At 37.1% G+C, this 21,424-nt stretch overlaps 1 protein-coding gene across 3 annotated transcripts in view; it reads left to right on the forward strand.

Annotated features, from left to right (window-relative positions):
* DIAPH2 (diaphanous related formin 2) overlaps positions 1–21,424 on the forward strand; it is an 856,317-nt gene that overhangs the window by 622,834 nt on the left and 212,059 nt on the right. For all 3 annotated transcript variants that reach the window (XM_036839916.1, XM_036839917.1, XM_036839915.1), the window contains one exon: positions 14,623–14,787. In XM_036839916.1, the coding sequence (XP_036695811.1) occupies positions 14,623–14,787 (165 nt within the window). The remainder of the gene's footprint in view (positions 1–14,622; positions 14,788–21,424) is intronic.

Here is a 21,424-nt window from a genome sequence, read left to right on the forward strand (position 1 = left end):
GGCACATTTTTATCTTTCCAACAAAGGAGAGAAAAGAGAAGGGATGTGTTGTTTGGAAGTAATGCCACTGTATTTGAATAGCTTCTTCCACAGAAAGCGTCTAAAAATGTCTTTCAGAATTAAATAATACAATTTTATATTTAAGACATACATTACATTGATACTAGAGAAAACACAGCATCCATTAGTGATGCAGTAAAATTAATCAATTGTTATATATGTATATATACACGTACATACATAGGTCCATACATGCGCATACACATACATACATATTTAGGGAACCTTAAAAAAATAGATGAAGAGTTGCTGAAAAGCATAAGAAATGTGGTGCAAAAAACACAGCTTTGTCTGAGAAAATTCTGTTGTAGCAAGAATAACATTTTCCTAGTGGAATGTCTGGCCCAGGGTTGGTCCAGAATAGCCGACCATATTGAATAAATGCAGGGAAACATTCTGAAATGTTTAGGTGCCATGACGGAGGTATTACATTAATGGGCTTTATATCCTGAAATGAACTTGTTTTCAACCCTGCAAAAAATTTTAGTAAGTGAGGAAGAGATTAGGCTTAGGGTTAGGGTTACATGATCATCTAAAAAAAATTTATATAAGATGATGGTGTGAATAGATTCTGGTAAGTGAACATAGATCTTCAAAGCTTAGAGAACTAGGAGTTGGAAGTTTAATGTCAGGGATGACAAACAGCCCAGACTGAAAAGAAACAAGAGCCGTCAATAAGCAATTCGGTTAGAAATATAAAGTTGTGTTTAAAGGCCATTATTTTATTTTAGAGTAACATGTCAGTCTTTGAGATAGTTTATTGTGGATTAAATTCAGGATGAGATTGCTCTGTACTTACAAGGTTCTTACCCTGTTTTAGAGATTATAGGACATACAAAAGATGTGCAAAATATATTTTTACCACCAACTGCCTTCAATCTAGAATCGGAAGACTTAATATAAAATTAAGCAACTAGCTTAAATAATATATTCAAGTATTTCCATTAAAGAAATCAAAGTATTCACTTTTTCTCAAGTGCTTCCATTTTTACTGAATATTTATGGAATCAAGCATTTTACAGCTGGAAAGAACTTTACAGAATTTCTATTCCTGTTGCTCTATTTTGCAATTGAGGGAAGTAAATCCTACAGATGACCCTGTCCATGCAAAAAAGGGATTAAATCTCTTGCCTCAGTTCATAGGTCTTTCAAAAGCACAGAGTTGCCTTTTATCTTTATGAGTAAACTTGCTTAGGAAGACTTTTTCCTTTTCGTTACCACTTCTTTACCTCGTTGGTGATTTTAATTAAGGAAAGATAAGCAAAAAATGACAAAGCATTATCTGCTGAATTTGAAACTACCACTTGAATTGAAAATGCATGGTTGAAAACTATCTACAATTCAGTATACTAATCCCCAAACTTGAAACGGGGGCCCTTGAAAACAAATGTAGGAAAAATAGAAAAATTAAATGCTCAAAGAATTCACAGAATTATTTTACAGTAAACGATCAATCCCAAGCACCTAGACATTCATTTCAGAGCAGCAGACATGACAGAATTACCTGGTATAGTAAAAATTAAAAAATAAAAAACAAAAGGGTGCACAGTAATGATGAGAAACTTAGGAATTCTCAGATACTCGGCATCACCACTTATAACTAATTTCGTAACTGTGTACAGTTATTCTTGAGTCTGTAGTAACATGTCTCAAAGTCCTTTACACCCTGACTCTGTCACTACCCAAAACAATAAAACTCAATTCCCCAGGGACATACCTTTTGGCAAAATTCACACTGACTACATATTTTGCTTCATTGACATTTGTAGTAAAATGATCTTTTAAGATCATTGGAAACTCTTAGCAGAGACTGCAGGATCTGATATTTTGCTCTTTTAGCTGAAGTTATAATCCCAGGATAGTTTCTATTTAGGGAGAACATATCAGGGCCAAACATATTCAGACTAAGGGCATGTTCATTGAACCCACAAGAGTGTTGGGGAACAGTCTTGAGATACTGTCCTGATCTAGATCTGAATGGATAAGGGGAAATCTTTGCTCCATTTGCCTTGGCTTTGCAGTTCTCGCTGTCGCCATATAAGCTGATCTCCAAGTTATCAAGGAGGCCACTATTTCCACCTGCCTGTTAGATATTACCATCCCAGTGTTTCCTAGCAATCTCAAACTCAGTGTGTTCAAAACTATTTATTATTCTCCCTCTCTCCCTGCTCCACCTACGCTAAATAATGTTCCCTTTCTTTTCTCCCAAGTTGTATTAAAAAACAAGTATACAGAAAACACACTTTGAGTTACTAGGGCAAGAAAACTCAAGTATCCTCAATACTTCCCTCTCTCTAACCGCTAACATCTAGTCTAGTCACCATGTCCCAGGGTTCAATGTCTCATCTCTCCAAACCATCCTTTCCATGGTTGCCAGAGTGAGATTCCTACAAACCGTAAGATCATATTGCTCCTCTGTATAAAAACCATTGATTAGCCATTACCTCCAAAGAAAACTTGAAAACCTTAACATGCACTCAATACCTTTCCAGGTGTAGGGAAGGAAAGATTTGTCCTCCATGTTCCTGGGTTCAACAGCTGAGTCTATGAAACAAACTGACACTAGACAGGTTAGCCTGAAGATAAGGTATACAAATTTATTAAGATTTAATATTATGACATAACTGGGAGAAAAAAAAGTGAACACCCAACAAGCAGTGAGATTTGAGAGCTTATACAACATCTTAATAGGGGAAGGGGAGATGGGACGTAGGCCACTTAGAGGAGAGTAAAGGATTTTTAGGAAAGATGAGTGGAACCTCAGGAGGATAGATGGAAGATATGATAGTATGAGGCAAAGTTTGTCTGGGTGTAGTGTCAACTTCTAGTCTCTTCTCCTTTGATGAGTCATTCTTCTCTGGTTGATGAAACTCCCAGGGAAGAGGTTTATGACAGTTGAGTTCCTTTTGGAGGACCTGTCTTTATGCAGATAAGGGGAGTTCAGAGAAAGCCTCTCCCTGCATTTGCTGTTTTCCCAAGTGCCTTCAACTCAAAATAATTCTTATGCCGAATGGGCATATTTTAGGGTGGCCTATTCTGCACCCATCACAGGCTGTCCTCCTCTACAGCTCCCTGCGTTCCCAATCTGTGTTATCTTGGAATAGTCCAAGTTTCTTGATAACTCCAGATACAGTTATACCTCTGCTCATGCTATTCTCCTTGCCTGTGGTGTCTTCTCTTTGGATAGAAAAATCTTTTCCATACCTCAAGATGGAAGTCGAAAGTTACTTCCTTCTGAAACCTTACCTAATAATCTCAGAATCACTTCTTTCTATGTGTTTCTATATTTTTCTGGAATTCCTTTGTGGAGCTTAGTTTATTTTACCATGCACTTTTGTTTATTATTTATTTTAAACAAGAGAAGCAGTATGGTATGCTGGTTAAATTCATACTTTTATGTTATGGGGGAGCTATGGGGTAAGGGTACCCAGGTTCAAATCCTGAAACCACCACTTACTGCGGAGATGGCAGTAAGCCTCCCTGAGGAAGTCAGTAGGCCTCCCTGAGGCAAATTTCATCATGTGTAAAATGGAGTTACTGATAGGATATATGCATCAGAGGGCCGTTGGGAGTATTAAATAAGACAATGCTTTTTCTCTACTTAATCTCCCAGTTTCTTATACATTGTTGCCACATGATAAATGATGCTGAGAGCTGAACGTGAGGTAGGGCTGGAGGTAGTACTTGATCTAATTAACATCTGTGTGTGCAGACTATGAATATTCAATAATAATACTGACATTCCAAAATATATACATCAATCTCAAAATTTTCTAATCATAACTCTTATGTTACTCTAAACGCAACTATTTATATGCCAGTCTCAATAGTTATGCGTTGCCTAACACCTGCTATTTTTTAACTGCCTTTGATACTATGTAAATTCTCAATAATTTATCAGATACACTTTAATTGGATGTTTACATAATATATACTCTTCTTATCAGTAGTTAGGAACTAGCAAGTAGACTTACTATCATTTGGACAGTATTCTATGTTGCATTAGTCCTAGGGTTTTTTCTTATTGTTGTTAGTGTACGTGTATGTGTTAATTCAGCTAGCATTTTTTATGCCTTTGAGTAAAAAAAATCGGATGGTATCAGTTCCCTGTTTAAAACCCTTCAATGACTTACATCTGTCTAAGGAAAAACTTCAAAATGCTTAAGAGACCTGTAGAATCTGGCCCCTACGGACGACAGGAACCATCTCCCTCCTATCTCCCACTTCCTCCATAGGCTCTAGTAGTCCAGGACTTTTCTCTCTCCTTTATGTTCCTGCAGTATTTAATATCCTTCAGAGCCTTCACTCACCCTATTCCAGCACTCCTCCTGGCTCTGCCCCTTCAGGTCTGAGTTTTAATATTTCACCCTTCAAGTGGCATTACCAGACTCCTGGCCCACCCGTACTCCCACAAATCTAAGTTAGGTCTCCCAAATATACACTCTTTAACAACCTATGCTTTGCAATCACAGTTTTCAATTTGTAATTTAAAATTTTTTCTATTTGTTTAATGTATGCTTTCCCATGAATCTGTAATCTCCATGAAAGCAGTGACCAGTGACCTTGTATCAATAGTAACTACTATATCTTCAGAACCTAGAAGATACCTGGCACAGAGTAGGCACTTAATAAATATCTTTGACTAAATGAAAAATCACTCTGTTAGGTGTCTCAGAATGCAAAGCTAGAGTCTGTCTTCAAAGGAAGAGTAAAAAGAAATGTACACAAAAGGCACAGTGAGTGAATAATGAAATGGGGTAGAGAAAAGTAGGAGGGCTTGAGTGTACCTCTTACCTCTATAATGATCATCACATTTGTGGCTTTAACTGGAAACTGATTTAAAAGCATTTTCTTTATACCCAGCCGACTCAGGCCATCTGTGAAAAAGTGGACTCATTACAAAATTAGTTCATCTCTCTGGAAACATAATTGCCTCCTATATGTTAAAAACTGGAGACTGGTTCAGAATTCCTGTCATTGACTATGCTATCTTTGTTATGTCATTTAAATGTCCTATGCCTAAGTTTTGTAATCTGATTGTTAAAAGAATTTTGTAGTCTAAACCCTGAACCATTTTAAACTATTATGTTGAACCCAATTGCAAGTTATTATATATATTCTATATTGTTCTTATTAATGTTTCACATTCTAAAATATTCATCAGTGTGTATTTATCACATAATGTGTGGTCTCTAAGTAAATTCCAGCTACTTTAATATGCCTTAGTATTATTTTTTAAAGATAAATTTCTTTAAAATAGTAATCATTTTTGACTAAAAATGATATATTCAAATTAAATGAAAAAAATTAATATTTGGTTTTTAACATTTAGAGACATTTTTTCTGACAGGTTATGGAAAGAGGAAATACTGTCTGTATTCTTTAATAGATTTTATATTTGTGACTTCCTTTTATTTAAATGGATAATTATGCCATGTTGCTAACTAAATCTTGTGTGAAGGTTAAGTGGATCTCAAGCTGATTTTTCCATGTTCTCAACAATCCAGCAGTAATGATATTTCGAATTTCAAGTTTTTTATTAAAATCATAACTAATGTACTGCCTATGAAGATGAGAAACTGTAAGAACGGATTTGACTCAATTAGCTGTGAGGTACATAAACTCCTTCATCCCCAGTGCTCTGCTAATGCTTATTCCAGTTCTAGTGTAACAAGTTTTCTGTATTAACAATTACTCTCCACATCAAAATTAAGTAAAATGACAAACAGTAGTGTTGGTAGTACTCTGCCTAGTATTTGATGCAGCAATGCTATTGTAGGGCAGGGAAAAGTTTTCCCCGGTCCTCATAAGGTCCCTGGCTGCATCTGAAAATTAAGATTGACAAAGACAGATTAATGGGAGAAAAGCATACACATTTATTGAATATAAGTCTTATGTGGCGTGGAAGCCTTCATTAGGAAACGAAGACCCAAAGAAATGGTTAAACCTGAGTGGTTTTATGCTAGGTTTGATAAATAGTGGAAAGTCATGGAAAGATATGAATGGGCAAATAGTATGAAGTATAGTAAACTGGGGGGAACTAAGAAAGGCTTGTTCATTCAGATACTTCTTGGTGTCCCTCCTCCATCTTGGAGATAAGGTTGTTCCTTTCTTTGGGGTATAGGGAAGCTACCTCTCACGTCGGTGTTTTCTGACCTGTTTCAGGGGAGAAGAGCACTGATCTTCCTACTTCTTCCATTTTCTCAAATTCCTTCAGCTTAAAGTATTCAGTATGCCACCGTGCCATATTTTGGGGTAATGTGTTCTGAACCCCATCAGCTATTGTGCCAGTTAGAGGGCAAGGGTTACAATACCTACCTTCAATCAATTTATAGACAGCTAATTATAGCTACTGAAAGTAGTTTAAAACTATATATAATGTATATAAATATACACTATAAAAGTATAAAATAATATAAAAGTATTAAAAATATTTCCTATTTGAATATATGCCTATGGGTGAATTATAGCTATTTCAGGTTGAATTTTAAGTCCATACTATTATTATATTAGTAAGGAATATAATCTATAAATCTGTATATAGTCACACAAAAGCATAGATGATAAAAGCTTTAGACAATTCTGTGTAGTGTGTAAATACCAAAGTAATTGTGTGAAGACTGCTTCCCTATGTCAGATTTTCAAATGAGTTCATATGAAAATGCTTTGTGGGACTTATGATGTATGTTTTATAAATTGCTTCCAGATTCATGATTGAGATCAAATGGTTTAAAATTAATAATACTTTTTAAAGGTTAACATTTTACCTCCTAGCTTTTTAAAATGCTGACCACATTTTAGCTTATAAACCCTGCAACAAACACTTCTCTTGGAGAGAAGATGATGTAATTTTACAATAGTTCACAGTTATCTTCAAAAACTTATAAGCTGGAAAAATCAGAAATGCTTGTCTTTGTAGAACAAGGAATTTGAAAGTCAACTAGTAAAAGGAAAATTGCTCTCAATTGCTTTTTTCCCCTTAAAATTGATAACTTTATATGCATTTGATATGCCCACTTTACCACCTTAAGGTTCTATTTCTTTTAGTATATAAATTACTATGAATTACCCCTATCTCTGAACTTCATCTTGGAAAGATCATTGTTTTTCCAGGGTTCTTCTCTCTCAATATTTCAAGGACTCCCAAGGTTGCTTAAGCAGGTGGGAAGAGGTCAGTCTACATTTTGATCCCAGAATAATCTAATCATCTTCCACAAAATACCTTATTCTTTGATACCAATACAGCCATTGTCACCATCTCCTGTGGCACCAAAGGCCAAGAAATCTGGGCATCCAGGAGCAAATGGCCTTTTCCTGCTGATCTCACCATTCTCTTCAATAGTTCTTCAGGGAAAGGCATCAGAAGAGCTTCTAGCATTAGTTACACGGTGTGCCCATAACTGTCCTTCCTATTTCACCCTAAACATAGCCACTGGCTTCTCATTCCGTGCTCTCACAACCCCGTTAAGGGCAGGCTGCCTGGCCCAGAGAAGTCCATCACAAGAGTCTACAACATATTTTCTAAAGTCTCTCTTATAATGAAGCTTTAAATATTCCCAAATAGGAAGCAGCAGCTCAGTTCAAATCTCTACTTTCTCCCTCTTCTCTGTAGGCACAATCCCGTTATACGCACTTTACATTATAAATAGAACAGAATTCTATAGGTAGCTGTAAGGATGCCTTGTATCTCTATGACAAGAAAGTGGCTTTCGGCCTCTAGGATGAAAACTACCCATGAGCCACCAAATACCCTTTCATAAAATATATTTTCTAATAAAATTATTTCTTTACCAGGCATCCCAGAAGATAGCTTTAAGACTTATTTCCTTTAAAATGTATTCTCAATTTCTGGTCTCTAATATGGGAGATAAATAAAATGCCCAATTTAAAATGTTACCTACTAAAGTGTCTACTAGGGCCACATCTAGGTCTAATTACACAAACAACTTAAACAGACCATCATTCTACTGACAAATATATTCTATTGCATATATAGGTTTAAAATAAAATCAGTATGATTGAAGTCTACCTTGAAAAATGAATTTAAAATGTCCAGATTGATGAAAATATGAGGGGATTAAAATTTTTTCTCAAGTATTCAGAAAATCACCATTAAAATATTCTCTACTAATAAGGTTTGTTGTGAAATTGGTTTATCTTAAGATATATAAGAAGGGTTTTAGTTTCCCAAGTACCCAAGTCAAACCCATGGCTCATCTTCCAATGTGATGTTATAATGAGACTTTTCTCTTTCACCAAATATTTCTTGAGAAGCTATAGCATAGTTGTTAAGAATATGAGTTCTGGACCCATTCTCAGTTTGTTCCCATTACTGTGACTTACCAGCTGTCTGACCTTGGGTAAATTCTTACCTCAGGAAACAGTTGTGAGGATTAATTGCATTAATCCATGGGAAGCGTTCACAATGACTCCCACAGAGTAAATTAAAACAAAAAAATAATAAAAGATTAGGTATAATGATCATTATTATTATTGTTGATTTTAGTTATTTTTTCACTGCTACTATTTCTGCTACGTGTTTTAGGGGCTGATGATGTTACCGAACTCAGGTTCGGCTGCTCACCACTCTAAAGTCAATGATCAAGAGGCAAGTGTCAGTAGAAAGGAAAGGTGCTTTAATCAGAAAAGCTGGCAATCTGGGGAAAAGGTGGACTCATGTCCCATGACCAACTCCCAAGATTCTGCTCAGCCATGACAGTTTTTAAAGGGTTCAAGGAGGAAGAATCTCAGTGAATCATCAAGGCAGGAGGTTGGATTCTGCATCATTCTCCATTGTGTGCAGAGGGGCTGACTCTCTCTTCAAATGGTATCTTGCCTGTGTGATCTGCCTGCAGAATTGCTAAGGGGGCCGTTGTGAGCTAGTCATTCTTTAACTACTTAATTCTTCATTCTTACTGCTTTTTATCTAGGAAAAGAACCAACAGGTTAGGCAAGGAGTGGTGTGCATTCAGGAGAGCGTAAGTTAGGAGTTAGGTTAAATTACCTAGTGATCTCATTCTTATAATTAGGTTCTTTTAAGGTTAGAGGGGAACAGAAATGGGCAAACAGGAAAGGGGCAAAAGAGCTGCTTTCAGTGAGTCAGTGGTCAACAAGACAGGCAAGGTCTATTCTCCTGGGCTATATTTTTAAGTGAGGAAAGATAGGCAATGAACAGGTAAATAAATAAAAGAGATAATGTCAGATAGTGATAAGTTCTCAGAATGAAATAAAATAGGCCAGAGTAATAGTGATGGGAGTGGACATTTTAGATTGGATGGTTGGGGAAAAGCCTCTCTGGGGAGGTGGCAGTTGAGCTGAGGTTGAATGACCTGGTGAAAAGAAACATTCTAGGCAGAAAGAAGAGCAAGTGCAAGGGCCCTGAATTGGGTATGAGAGCTTGCTAGGCACAAGGAAGAGAAAGAAGGTTAATGAGTCTCGGCATAGTGCTTAAGAGGGAGAACTGGGTGAGATTAGGTTGCAGTGGTGGGTAAAGGCCAGATCATGTAGAGCCAGCCTCATAAACGCTGAGAAGAAAATTGGATTTTATTCCAAGTGTTGTGGGAAACTATCAGAGGGTTTGCAGGAGAGGATTTACATTTGAGATAGCAATAGATGCCATGAACAAAAAAAAAAAATTAAGTAGAGATGACAAGCAGGCAGTTGATTATAAAAGTATCTCAGGGGAGAGACTGGAGCTACAAGTAATTTGGGAGCCATCAATACAGATGGTATTTAAAGTCATGTGAATCGCTCTGGTCAGTTAGACTATAGACAGAGGATTCAGGACCAAGCCCTCAGGGTACTCTAACATTTTACAGAAGTTGCCAGAGAAGGAGAGGAGGTAAGAGGAAAAACATTTTAAGCATGAGGGTGTGTGTCATAGAAACTAAGAAGAGTGGCTAAATGTCAGATGTGGCTGAGACATCAAAAGGAGGACAGAGGGGTGAATGTTGGATTTGGCAACGTGAAGGTCATTGTCATTATAAATAGTACACTTCTACCATGTGAAAAGAATGTTAGATTAGTATCATGCAGGGGTCTATCATGATGTCTACTATAGGGGAGGAAAAATAATTGTTTCTCTACCCTACTGAGTAATTGGCTGAGGACCAACCCCACCACCACCACTGCTTCCCCGTAATACAAGACAGAATAACAAGAGAAAACCAGAGAGAAGTTAATAAACTTGAATACCTCATGTGTACCTGGGAGATACTCGGAGAAAAATGAGTAACTCCCCAAAGTAGGCTAAGTCACCAGCTTAAATACCATCTTCAGCTAAAGACAAATGAAAGATGTGAGGACACCCATAATGGGGACGAGCGTTACAGGGAAAAGCACCATAAACAAGGATAAGGTTTGTTCTGCAGGTTTAAATCTGCAACTTCACCAGTGATACTCCTGATACCCTTGATTCTCTGGTGTCCTCCTTCTCTTCCTGGTACAGAGAGGAAGACACCCTTACAAATGGAGATTTCCTTTATAAATGGAAATTTCCCTTTCAAATGGGTAACTTTTACTCTTTTCAGAGCTTTTCCTGTGTCTGCTGTTTTTCAATCAGCTCAAAATAATCTATGCCAAAGAGGCATATTTTGGGGTGGCACATCTGCTCACCTTCACTACATTCTAACCTTAGATGGATGAGTGCCTTTGTTTTTTGGGGGGAGGGGGAATGTAATTTATTATGTTTACAGTTTTATTGATAAAATGAGTGCCTCTTATCTAGTTTCCACAGCTCTAAAAATTGGAATAGTGGTATTTCTCTGCCTTTTTGACAAGGTTGTCATGAAGGATATGGAACATAGTGGAAGGAAAAGTATATCGTAAAGTCCTGTACAAATGCAAATTAATAAGGAGAGTTATTTGTAATATTAGATTATAAACTGCTTCAGGGTCTGGATTAGGCTTTAATGATCATTGTATCAAGCACAATGCTTAGCATAATACTAACCAGTATCTTGCGTTTAGTGGTTGCTCAAAAAAAGAAAAAAAATGTCTTAAATGAAATAAAGAGGTGGAAAGGAATGATGGTGTCTAGTTCTTTTTCACCTGCAGAATCCCAAGTAGGATTTGGTGACAGGGTTGCTCTTGTGAAAGATTTCAGTGCTGAGTCATGCCCTCCATCCCTTTTACAAAGTAATCACTGTGAAGAGAAGTAAAGGACTTGGAGATTGGGCTGCTTTCCATTTGTTATTTCTAAGCGAAACCATTCCCAGAATTTTTCAGATTTTCTCACTTTGGTATACAGACAGAATTTCTGAAATCAGTTTTTCTTCTAGGAGAGCAAATTTATGAAATTGTGTATCACCACATGGGCATATTTTAGCTGGTGAAAAATTGTGTTATGATAAATGGTAAATGTCCAGTTTTTTTGCCTTTTTTTTTATCTTTGGCTTTTTCTGTGTGTTGTACAGGTGTTGAGCCTTCTGAAATATACACAGTTTAGTACCTTGCTACAAATAGAATATAAGTAAGTGACCTTTGCAAAGCGTGTATTCTTAGCAAGTCTGGCATGAGTCTGTTTTATTTAGGCAAGAGAGACTAGAAAACAAAAATCTAATTTTCATTCTGTGCTGAGAAATAAAGAGAATTGTCTTATTTCTGCAGCTCTCAAACAGGATGTTCAACACTCTTAAAAATCAAACAAATAGGGACTTCCCTGGTGGCACAGTGGTTAAGAATCCGCCTTCCAATGCAGGGTACACGGGTTCAAGCCCTGGTCCGGGAAGATTCCGCATGCCACGGAGCAATTAAGCCTGTGCACCACAACTACTGAGCCTGCGCTCTAGAGCCCGCGAGCCTCACCTACTGAAGCCCATGTGCCTAGAGCCCATGCTCCGCAACAAGAGAAGCCACCGCAATGAGAACCCCGCGCACTGCAATGAAGAGTAGCCCCCGCTAGCCGCAACTAGAGAAAGCCCACGCACAGCAACAAAGACCCAACGCAGCCAAAAATAAATTAATTAATTAATTTTTAAAAATCAAACAAATATGATATTCTCAGAGGTAAAATCAGAATATGTAGGTAGCATTACATACAACCCTTTTGTTTGTAAAAAGCAAGTAGAGTAAGTCAGAAATGCATTAATTCTTTCAGGTCTATTGACAGCAAAATGGACTTGAGGGTTGAAAGATTTAATGTCACTCCTTAGCAAGGAAGAGGTTGTTGTGTGGCTAATGTGAATGCTAATACTTAAGTAGCATAAGAAGGAGCCTGGGAAGGGGAGCATCTCACTTTTAAAATCCTGCTGTATCCTGTAAGTGTCAGCTGCAAAGTGATTTTCCAGAAGTGGTCTGATTTCCCCACTGACTTCCATTGTGAAACTAGAGCTGTGTTCCCATGGAAAATAAATTTGGCCCCAGGTTATGATAAAACACACTGAAGAATTCAGAAAATTTTATAAAATCCAGCATTTCAAGACACAGTTAGCAGTACCTGATAAAATAATACTATCACAAAATGTGAATACACTGTAGTAGATCTTAAAATAGCACACTCGAAACTGTGCTATTATACTTTTTTTTAACAAGTCCAAGTCTAGTACCTTTACATTTAAAGACATTTTACTTCTGTGATCATTATTGATTCTTAATAGACTTAATTGTAAAAGGTAGATTTGCTTTCCTTTATATTCTTCATGGTTAGTCTACTTACCTTTTTCTGAAGCATTCTTATCAATTAACATTCAAAAGCTGTCAGCCATAGAAGAAAGACCAGAAGGAAATGTCCCAAAAAGTTCACAACACTGAGTTGTAGGAAATTTTAGTTTACTTACGTTTTTATATTTCTAAGTCACCTAAAAAGATAATTTTCTGTATCTGTATCTTCTATAATCAGGAATAAAGTCGATAATTGCTTTCTATAAATTTACACATAATGAGATACATTTAGTTGGACACATTTACATACCTGGTTCATTTTATGTTTGGTAGTAGTGGTAGTTGTTATCACTTTTTTGATAAAAATTTTAAAACAGTGATGTAATTAATTTTGGGATAAATACTTTTCTGGAGTATACTGCTGAAAGTGTAGTCCTGGTGTTACCGAACCAAACTTGGGTCCTCTGGCCACACACAGTAAAGCCAATCTACTGGCACCAGGTTGTGAAGGAAAGTGCAGCATTTATTATAGGTGTCAGACAAGGAGAGTGGGTGTGGGTGGCTTGTGCTCAAAAGCTCCAAACTCCCAGAGGGTTTCAGGGAAGCATTTTTAAAGACCAGGTGAGGGAGGGGGGTTGCAGGGTATGTGATCAGCTTGTGCATAGTTCTCTGATTGGTTGATGGTGAGAAAACAGGGCGGTGTCACAGGGGTTAACACTGTCAATCCTCAGGCTCCAGTAGGCCTGGGGGGCTATGTGCTCAAGGTCACCAAGTAGTTAACCTCTTCCATTTGGTGGGGGTTTTAGCATCTGTAAAACAACTGAGGAAATGTGCATCAGATACTGTTATCTAAGCACTTAGAAAGGAGCTAAAGGAGAGGATATGGAGGAGGGGTCTGTCATGGGAAGGCCTCATTGGGTCCTGCTGGGTTACACTGGACTGGCAGCCTCAGTATCATCTGGGAACTTGTTAGAAATTATAATCCTCAGGCCCCTGGGCTCAGGCTCAGCAAACAGCATTCGGGTTTGAACAAGCCCTTTGGGTGATTAAGGTTCTAGAGCTACAGCAGAATCTCTCGCCCTCTCTCTCCCCTCTCTGTCCTTCCCTCTCCAAAGCTCTTCCTCTCCTCCCTTCTTTTCCTCTCTCCCTCTTTTTCCCCTCCTCATATGGGATATATGTGTATATGTATATATACACACATATAGATATATAACCTATATATAGAATTCACTGTAACCTCTCCATCTATATAGAATATGTATTAAAAAAAGAAAATATATACTTATTTCCTTGAGTTTTTCATTGCTGTTTGTTTCTACCCTACCTCGCTCCTAAAAAGATATGAGGCAGTTTTCTGGTGTTTATACTTCTGTGTTTTCATTTAGCAAACATGTTCTTCATGGTTATACCTTAAATAGTTCTGCCTCATTTACAGATTTTCAAAGCTCACTAACAAATATAATGACTCCAGCAAGTTGTTATGGGCCGAATTGTGCCCCCCCCATTCATGTTTTGAAGTCCTAACCCTCAAAACTTCCAAAATGTGACTGTATTTGGAGATAGGACATTTAGAGAGGTAATTAAGTTAAAATGAGGTCCTTAGGGTGGGCCCTAATCCAGTATAACCAGTGTCCTCATAAGAAGCGGAGATTAGGACACAGACAACACGGACAGAGGGACCACCAGGTAAGGACACAGGGAGAAGGCAGCCATCTTCAAGCCAAGGAAAGAGGCCACAGAAGACAGCAAATTTGCTGACACCTCCATATTGTATTGCTAGCCTGCAAAATTGTGAGAAAATAAGTTTCCGTTATTTAAGTTACCTGGTCTGTGGTATTTTGTCATGGCAACCCGAGCAAAGTAATGCAGAAGTGTTTACAGAAATAATGTTATAATTCAGTCTTAACATCTAGTGATTGCCTTGGAGGTACTATTGGATCATGTTCCTTAACAGAAAGCTACAGCTTTACAAAGGGTGCCAGAGAACAGTATGAAAAACTACTCACCATGCACAACAACATGATAAAGCTCTATGAGAATCTTGGAGAATACTTTATTTTTGACTCTAAGACAGTGAGCATAGAAGAATTTTTCGGTGATCTCAGCAACTTCCAAACGTTGTTCCTGGTAAGTAATACGTCTTAAAGCCTTGCAAGGCCTGTTGCTTTTGTTCTTAAATAATTTCTTCCATAGGCATTTTATTTTACGTACCTACTGACCATATTGATTTCATGTTATAGCCCTTTAACAGGAATTGACAGATATTTTATACCTGTGACATGGATTAAAAATTGTTGGCTGGCTTAATGTATAATGGGAACCTAAATGAATTATCTTCAACTTTAGGTACACATGGGAATTTTACTGTTGAAATATTATAGAAAATGAATGAATTGGTATTCAAATGACCCTGATTTTTTATACAGCATAATATTATAATTTGACCTAGCTTAAAAATTAACATCTAAAATCATCTTTTACTCAATACATTAAAATGCTGTGACTGATGAATAAGTTTCTTTCATAGTCTAGATGAGAAACTGATTCTAAATTGGACTCTGTGTCAATAAATGACCTGGAATACCTAAAGTTTTTTTCAGAATGTGAGCTCTCCTTTTTCAAACTGTAACTCTTGGGGATAATGGTAAACGTTAGCATTAATCGGAGGTCGATTATCAGGGTGCCAGTTATGATGCTAGAGGGAAGCAAAAGCTTTGTTGTATAAATGCTGTGGGAATATTTCTCTGCATCCAGTGAAGGCATAGAAGAGCACAGTCTCCGATTATGATAGTAACAGAAAGATATGCACAGTAGTTGATATCAAACAGGTAAAAGTCCCTTTATGTTAAAGAAGGAATTCTAGCAATTATCCCCAGCAGGAAGATCAATCAACAAACTAATTCATTGTAGTTAGAGGTATGTTTCTATCCCCAAAGCAATCCTTTGCTAAATAAGACTCTCTCTCTTAATTGATGGTGTTGCTCCATGAAATCATTTGATTTTGGTGTGATTTGCACAGTCTATGAAATACAAATATACTTGCGGAAAGCACTTGCTTTCATCTACTGATTTAGGACAGACAACCGAGAGTACACCCCGGCTTTGATAATAGAAGCTAAACCAGAAACTTTCATAAATATGATCATTTGTCTTATTTTTTGCTGAGAATATTATCTGATTTTTGTCTTAGGTCTTTGCCTCTTAATAGACACACATATTTAACTTTTTAGCTGGTCAATAAGTAGCAAAATATATTCTACTGGCAATGAGTGGCTTTTTCAAAACTTAGACGTTAGGAACACACCCAGGTTATACTTACTTGGATAATTTTCAAAAAGAAAAAAAAAATGTATGTTGAAAAGGGACGGGGACTAGAAAATACACTTCAGTTGACACGGAAAAGATAAGTCCAATAATTTTCTTCTTTGGTAACATCAATGTCTATGGGTTAATAGAGATGAATAAATATAATTAATATTGTCAATCTCTATGAAAAAGGACCTTGTTTTTAACATAAATGGGATCCTAAAACACTGCCTGTCATATTATGTGCCCCCTACCTCCCCAATACGTGGACATAGAGTAGAATTTGCTGTACTTCTCTCATGTTGCAGCATTTGTTTAATTATAATTCCTGTGTGACAGCCTATGTTTAGTCCTATTAGCCAGATGCTTAGAAGGCTTGCCAAGAACTATACTTGTATTATTTCTCAGTCATAGCTTAGTTTTAAAAAGGTAAGGATATTATTGTTAAGAAGAACTGATTCTATGTCCTGGTGCTCTCACAAACAAGCTATGTGATTAGGTAAGTCATTTATCTTTCTAGCTAGTTAGCTAGTTAGTTAGTTAGGAAATGGTGGGATTACACTACTGATCTCAAAGAACTTCTTTCTCTTTAGAGTCTATGAGTCATGGTGGGAATTTCAGAGAGTCATTTGTATTCCATACATAAACAGGATATATCTTTTTGTCTACTGGCTTCACTGTGGGTGTAGCTTGAGTACAGGGAAATTATTTGTCACAAATCATTCTCATTGTAAATAAGTTGACATTCTGAAGCCCGGTTGTGTGTGCATTTAAGTTAACTTCTTGAGAACCTGCTAAGCGTTTGGGAGCTTTCAAAACAGGTGACCAGCTCCTACACTGTGTCTTGGCCAGCCATTGCCACCTGTCCTACAGAATACTACTGCTACCACTTCTATTTACCAATCCTTTTAGACTTGCTGTCATGAGAAGTAGTGTGCAACTTTTTAGCTCTTTTGAACTTGAGTTGGTCACATAACCTCTCTGGGCATCAGTTTCCTCATTTTTAAAATATGAGTGATAATTCCTGCCATGGCTTCCTCACCATGATGTGAAAACACCTCATAACCTATGCTGTGCAGATGGAGAGTATTATTAGCCATTCTCTGCCTGTCCATTCAATTATTACTTATTGAGAACCAACTTGATTTTGGTAATGCTTTAGTCCAGAGACAAAAGGAAGAGAATGGTTTCTATCCATGAGTGGAGGGTGATGGACAAATGCAATATAGTTTGATAAGTGCTGCTGTAGGAATATGTCAGGGTGCTATAGTAATACAAAAGAGAGACTGCCTAACCCTGCCTGAGCTGGCCAGAGAAGCCTTCATAGGGAAAGTGACATTTAGGCAGTCTGGAAAAATCCATAGGACTTTGACAAGCTGACTTTGACAAGTAGGTTTAAGAGTTTTACACCTGACCTGTAAGCCGAAGACTCCTAAATCAACATCACCAACTTCAGTCAATCATCTATGCTCACCATGTCCCTGTTTCATAGTGAGCTTAAGGTGATTTCACTCTCCCAGGGGAGGGAAGAACCTTGAAAGAGAGACAAAAGTTGTCATCGCCACAAGTTCCCATTTTCTTAGTGCTTTGTGTGTTTGGCCTCAGGGTTCTTGGCGCTTAAAAGCATATTGGACTATAGATGGAAGCAATAAAATACCAGTAGTGCTGAGAAGAAAATAAGAGTTCTGATTCATGTGCTACCAAAAATTACTTCCAAATGAACTCAGAGTTTCATCTTGGGAGATCTATTTGGCATGTGTAGCATAAACAAAATACAGATACCAAAAAAATCTTCCTAAAAGAGATAACCTCTAAAAGATGGGGCAAATGGAAATAAACAAAAAGGGTTGACATTATGGATTAAGACCTTTTTCAAAATAATCACATTCAAATGAATGAAAGCAAAATTGGGTGATCTCTATGAGATGCTGCTCTATAAATTATTCATATCATTCATATTACATATTACTCAACTAATAAGGATATTGAAGATGTTCAGTTGAATGTCCTATATATTGTCATGAAGATATATGTAATTGGAAACATTTCTAAATTCAGAATTAAGACTCTCTTTCTAGTTAGCTTCTCTGAGAGCAGGAGAGTTTTAAAAACTGCTTATAATATAGGCAAGGTTAATTAATAATCCCTAAATTTAAGTTGAATATTCTGTAGAAGAAAAATTCCAGATTTACATAATATCAAAACATCTCTTTTGCTTATCCTCCTTTATGCTTCAGTCATTCGACTAGCTCAAATAGTTGACTGCACAGTCTTTTTTCTTTCGAGATATTTGGAATAGAATGTTCAAAATCAGTGAACCTTGTGTGTTTCACCACCATGCAGCATCTTCCTTAGGCATAAAAATTAATTTCAGCTGTTGGGAAAGTGTTTGAGGCAAGTATTATACTTCAATAACTTTCATAGCTCCAAATAAATTAGAGAAAATATTTCTTTCCTCTTTTAAATCTGTCAGTTTCCTGCTGCTTCTGTGTGTTTTTGATTTGTTTTTTAAAGAACAATCTGTTACCCAGGCACTCAATAAATATTTGTTGTGTGAGCGTCCTCATTCTATATCTTATATACTAGAAATAGAGGAACAAGGCTTTATAGGATTATTAGATCCATTGGCCTAACTTAAGAAGAAAATGTTACCATTACTATTAATCAGGCTAGCAGATTTCCCCTCAACAAAATAAGTGTTTGCTACTGTTCATTTGATAACTAAACTTTAAGAATTTTTTTAAAAATCAAGACTTTAACAATTTTTCAGCTGCTCTTAGATGAGCATTAAAATGGCTAAGTGTTAGGAGGCTAAGTGATATCTATAAATCATGGCGTTTTATGCCATTGTTCAATCTTGTTGCTTCTACCTCCTAAATATTTTTGGACTTCACCCATTTCTCTCCAAGCCCACTGACGCTGCTTTAGTTCTGGGCCCCCGCCATCTCTCAGCTGGACTATTAATTACAATGATGTCCTGACTGGTCTCTCTGCCTACTTCTCTTACCATTTCTAACTTCGAATCCATTCCCCACATTATAGTCAGAGTAAAACTTAAAAAACCAAACAAACAAAATAATGTTACTTTCCTGGCTTATGATTCTTTAATGACTTGTGTCCTCAGGATAAAATCTAAACTGTTGCAAATTAATGTGGTTTACAAAATCAAAAGAACTAAGATTACTTAAAGCCCAGACCATCCTAAGGTTGGCTGAATAAGCCATAATCACTTGAACTCTCCTTCCAGACTGGGAAAAGTCAAGTATTGACAGTGGAGGCAGCAGAACAAAACAGCAGGAAGTGCCTAAGAGGACCTGAGCCTCTTACAACAGAGAGAAACTTTGTGAGCACAGTATCCAAGGCTCAGTAAATGAAGGCCCGGAGGCAAATGTGTGATTGTCATCTTGTGTTAATTGCTCCCTAGCCAGTGTGGCATCGGGAGTTATGACAACCAAGGTCACTCTTATCTTAATTCTCAGTTAGGGATGTTCTTCCTTCTGTCTTAAGTAATTGTTCTTTTAAAATCTAACCTTATCTGAAAGCTCCTTGTAGCCATTTTGGCTTATGGAGATACTTAATTTTGAGAAGCTCTCATTTTCCTCAAGCCATCTTCCTCTTTACAAGGACTCAATCATGTCTAAATCTAAACTATAATTGGAAAGCAAGGTGAGCATCTGCATCTGCACTCAAAGGCTAAATTGATAATATATAGAACATTTTATTCATTCATTAAAGGCAATTTGCCTTTAAAGAAATGAGGATGAATTTTTGCATAAAAAGACTGTGTATATAATCCCTGATCCAAGAACACTAAGTTATTTTGAAACATTTTTAAGCCTTCAATTCACAAAGCACTTGACATTTAAAGGAAACTGTAGTACAGTATTGTAAAAATGGTGGACTTATGTTAGAAACCAAATATGTTCTTGAACAAAGAAGTCTTAATCAGTAATATAAACTCTATTATCTAGAATTCCATCATCCAAAATCTCTACTAGATGTCTCAAAAGTTGATTGCAAAGTTGAAAGCAAAAGCATATTTGCTTTGCCAATAAAATGGTAATTAATATTATGAAGATGCCCTTGAGAAACAGCAAAGACCCTGATGTGCCTCTTGAAATAATATAGTTTTATTTGTAAGCTAACTGTCTCATCACCTGTGAATTCAGATGTTTACACTAGTAACAATAATCCAGATATCCCAGATTATCTCTTCTTTACCCCCACTGGCAGGACTCAAGCTCTCTGCAAAGTCTCCACTCCCACAAGTACATCTGGAGTCATCTCATATGGGCTCAAACATGTGTCATCTATAGTCACCGCTTGACATTTGCCCACACATATTTGAGTGCCTCCTGTTCTAGGGTGATGAGGATATAGCATTAAACAAAATAGACGAAGTCCTGCCGTTTCTGTCCTCCTGCAGCTCTCACTCTGCTGAATGCCTTTTGCTGGCAAAGCTGCTTGAGTTGCCCTCAATGATAATGGCCACATCCGGGCCAAGGTTGCAGTCTCCTACTGCTCCAATTTTGCCATCAATCCTTGCAGTACTTGAGTGTGGGGTTATGCTCAGTGCAGACATAGCCACGCTTCCTGAGACCCTTCTTAAAAAGTTTATTTCTCGTCTCTTCTGATCCCTTTCTCCTTGGAGGCTTAAAAGTTTTTTTTTGAAGTCCTAGAGACCTAAAGGGGATCCTAAAACCATAATCCCCTCCATTGCCCGTCTTCCTCCCTTTTGTTCAGGCACCTAGGCAGGTATCTTCCTTTTCCTAGAGGGCAAGGATAAATAAAGTACCAGCATAAATCCTTTCATGCAGATAGAGCCCTAAGGGCCCACCAGCTCCCCCTATTTAATCACACACACCCAGATAATTCCCTTTGAGCTCAGATGGGACCACCCTGGCTACATAACCTTAGGTTTATTTTGAGCTATTGCAACTCTTTGAAAATAGGCAATCCATGTAAAATACATGGTAACTCTATTAAGCAGAATATTTGACCAGAATACTTCATTCCCCAGCTGTGCCGGAGAGCAGACTTTACTGTATTATGCAGACATCATTGAATTCTTCTTTAGAAAACGATGTCACCTATCAACTGTTGTATTCTGTTTGACTGTTTACTTTGGGCCAGAAGTAGATGCCCTATTTTTCTGATATGATTGTTCCTTGTATAAAAAAGCTAAATATTATATCATAAGGAACTAAAGGAATATGTAATAATGGCATCCATGGTTTAAAGAAAACCCACATTCCCCAACATGAGAAAAATGCCTACTGGTATAAATGGTTTTTAAATGGGTACACATTTTAGATTAATATTATAAAAATTTAGGATATCATAAATGTTTCTAAAGATATTTCTCAAAGTTATCAGAATTGTTTATGGCAAGCTGGATATTGCCCTTTAGAAATCTAAGACAACATAATAGCTAACACTGAAAATATTAACAAAATCA

This window comes from Balaenoptera musculus, chromosome X, assembly GCF_009873245.2.
Source record: "Balaenoptera musculus isolate JJ_BM4_2016_0621 chromosome X, mBalMus1.pri.v3, whole genome shotgun sequence".
NCBI classification, from domain to species: Eukaryota; Metazoa; Chordata; class Mammalia; order Artiodactyla; family Balaenopteridae; genus Balaenoptera; species Balaenoptera musculus.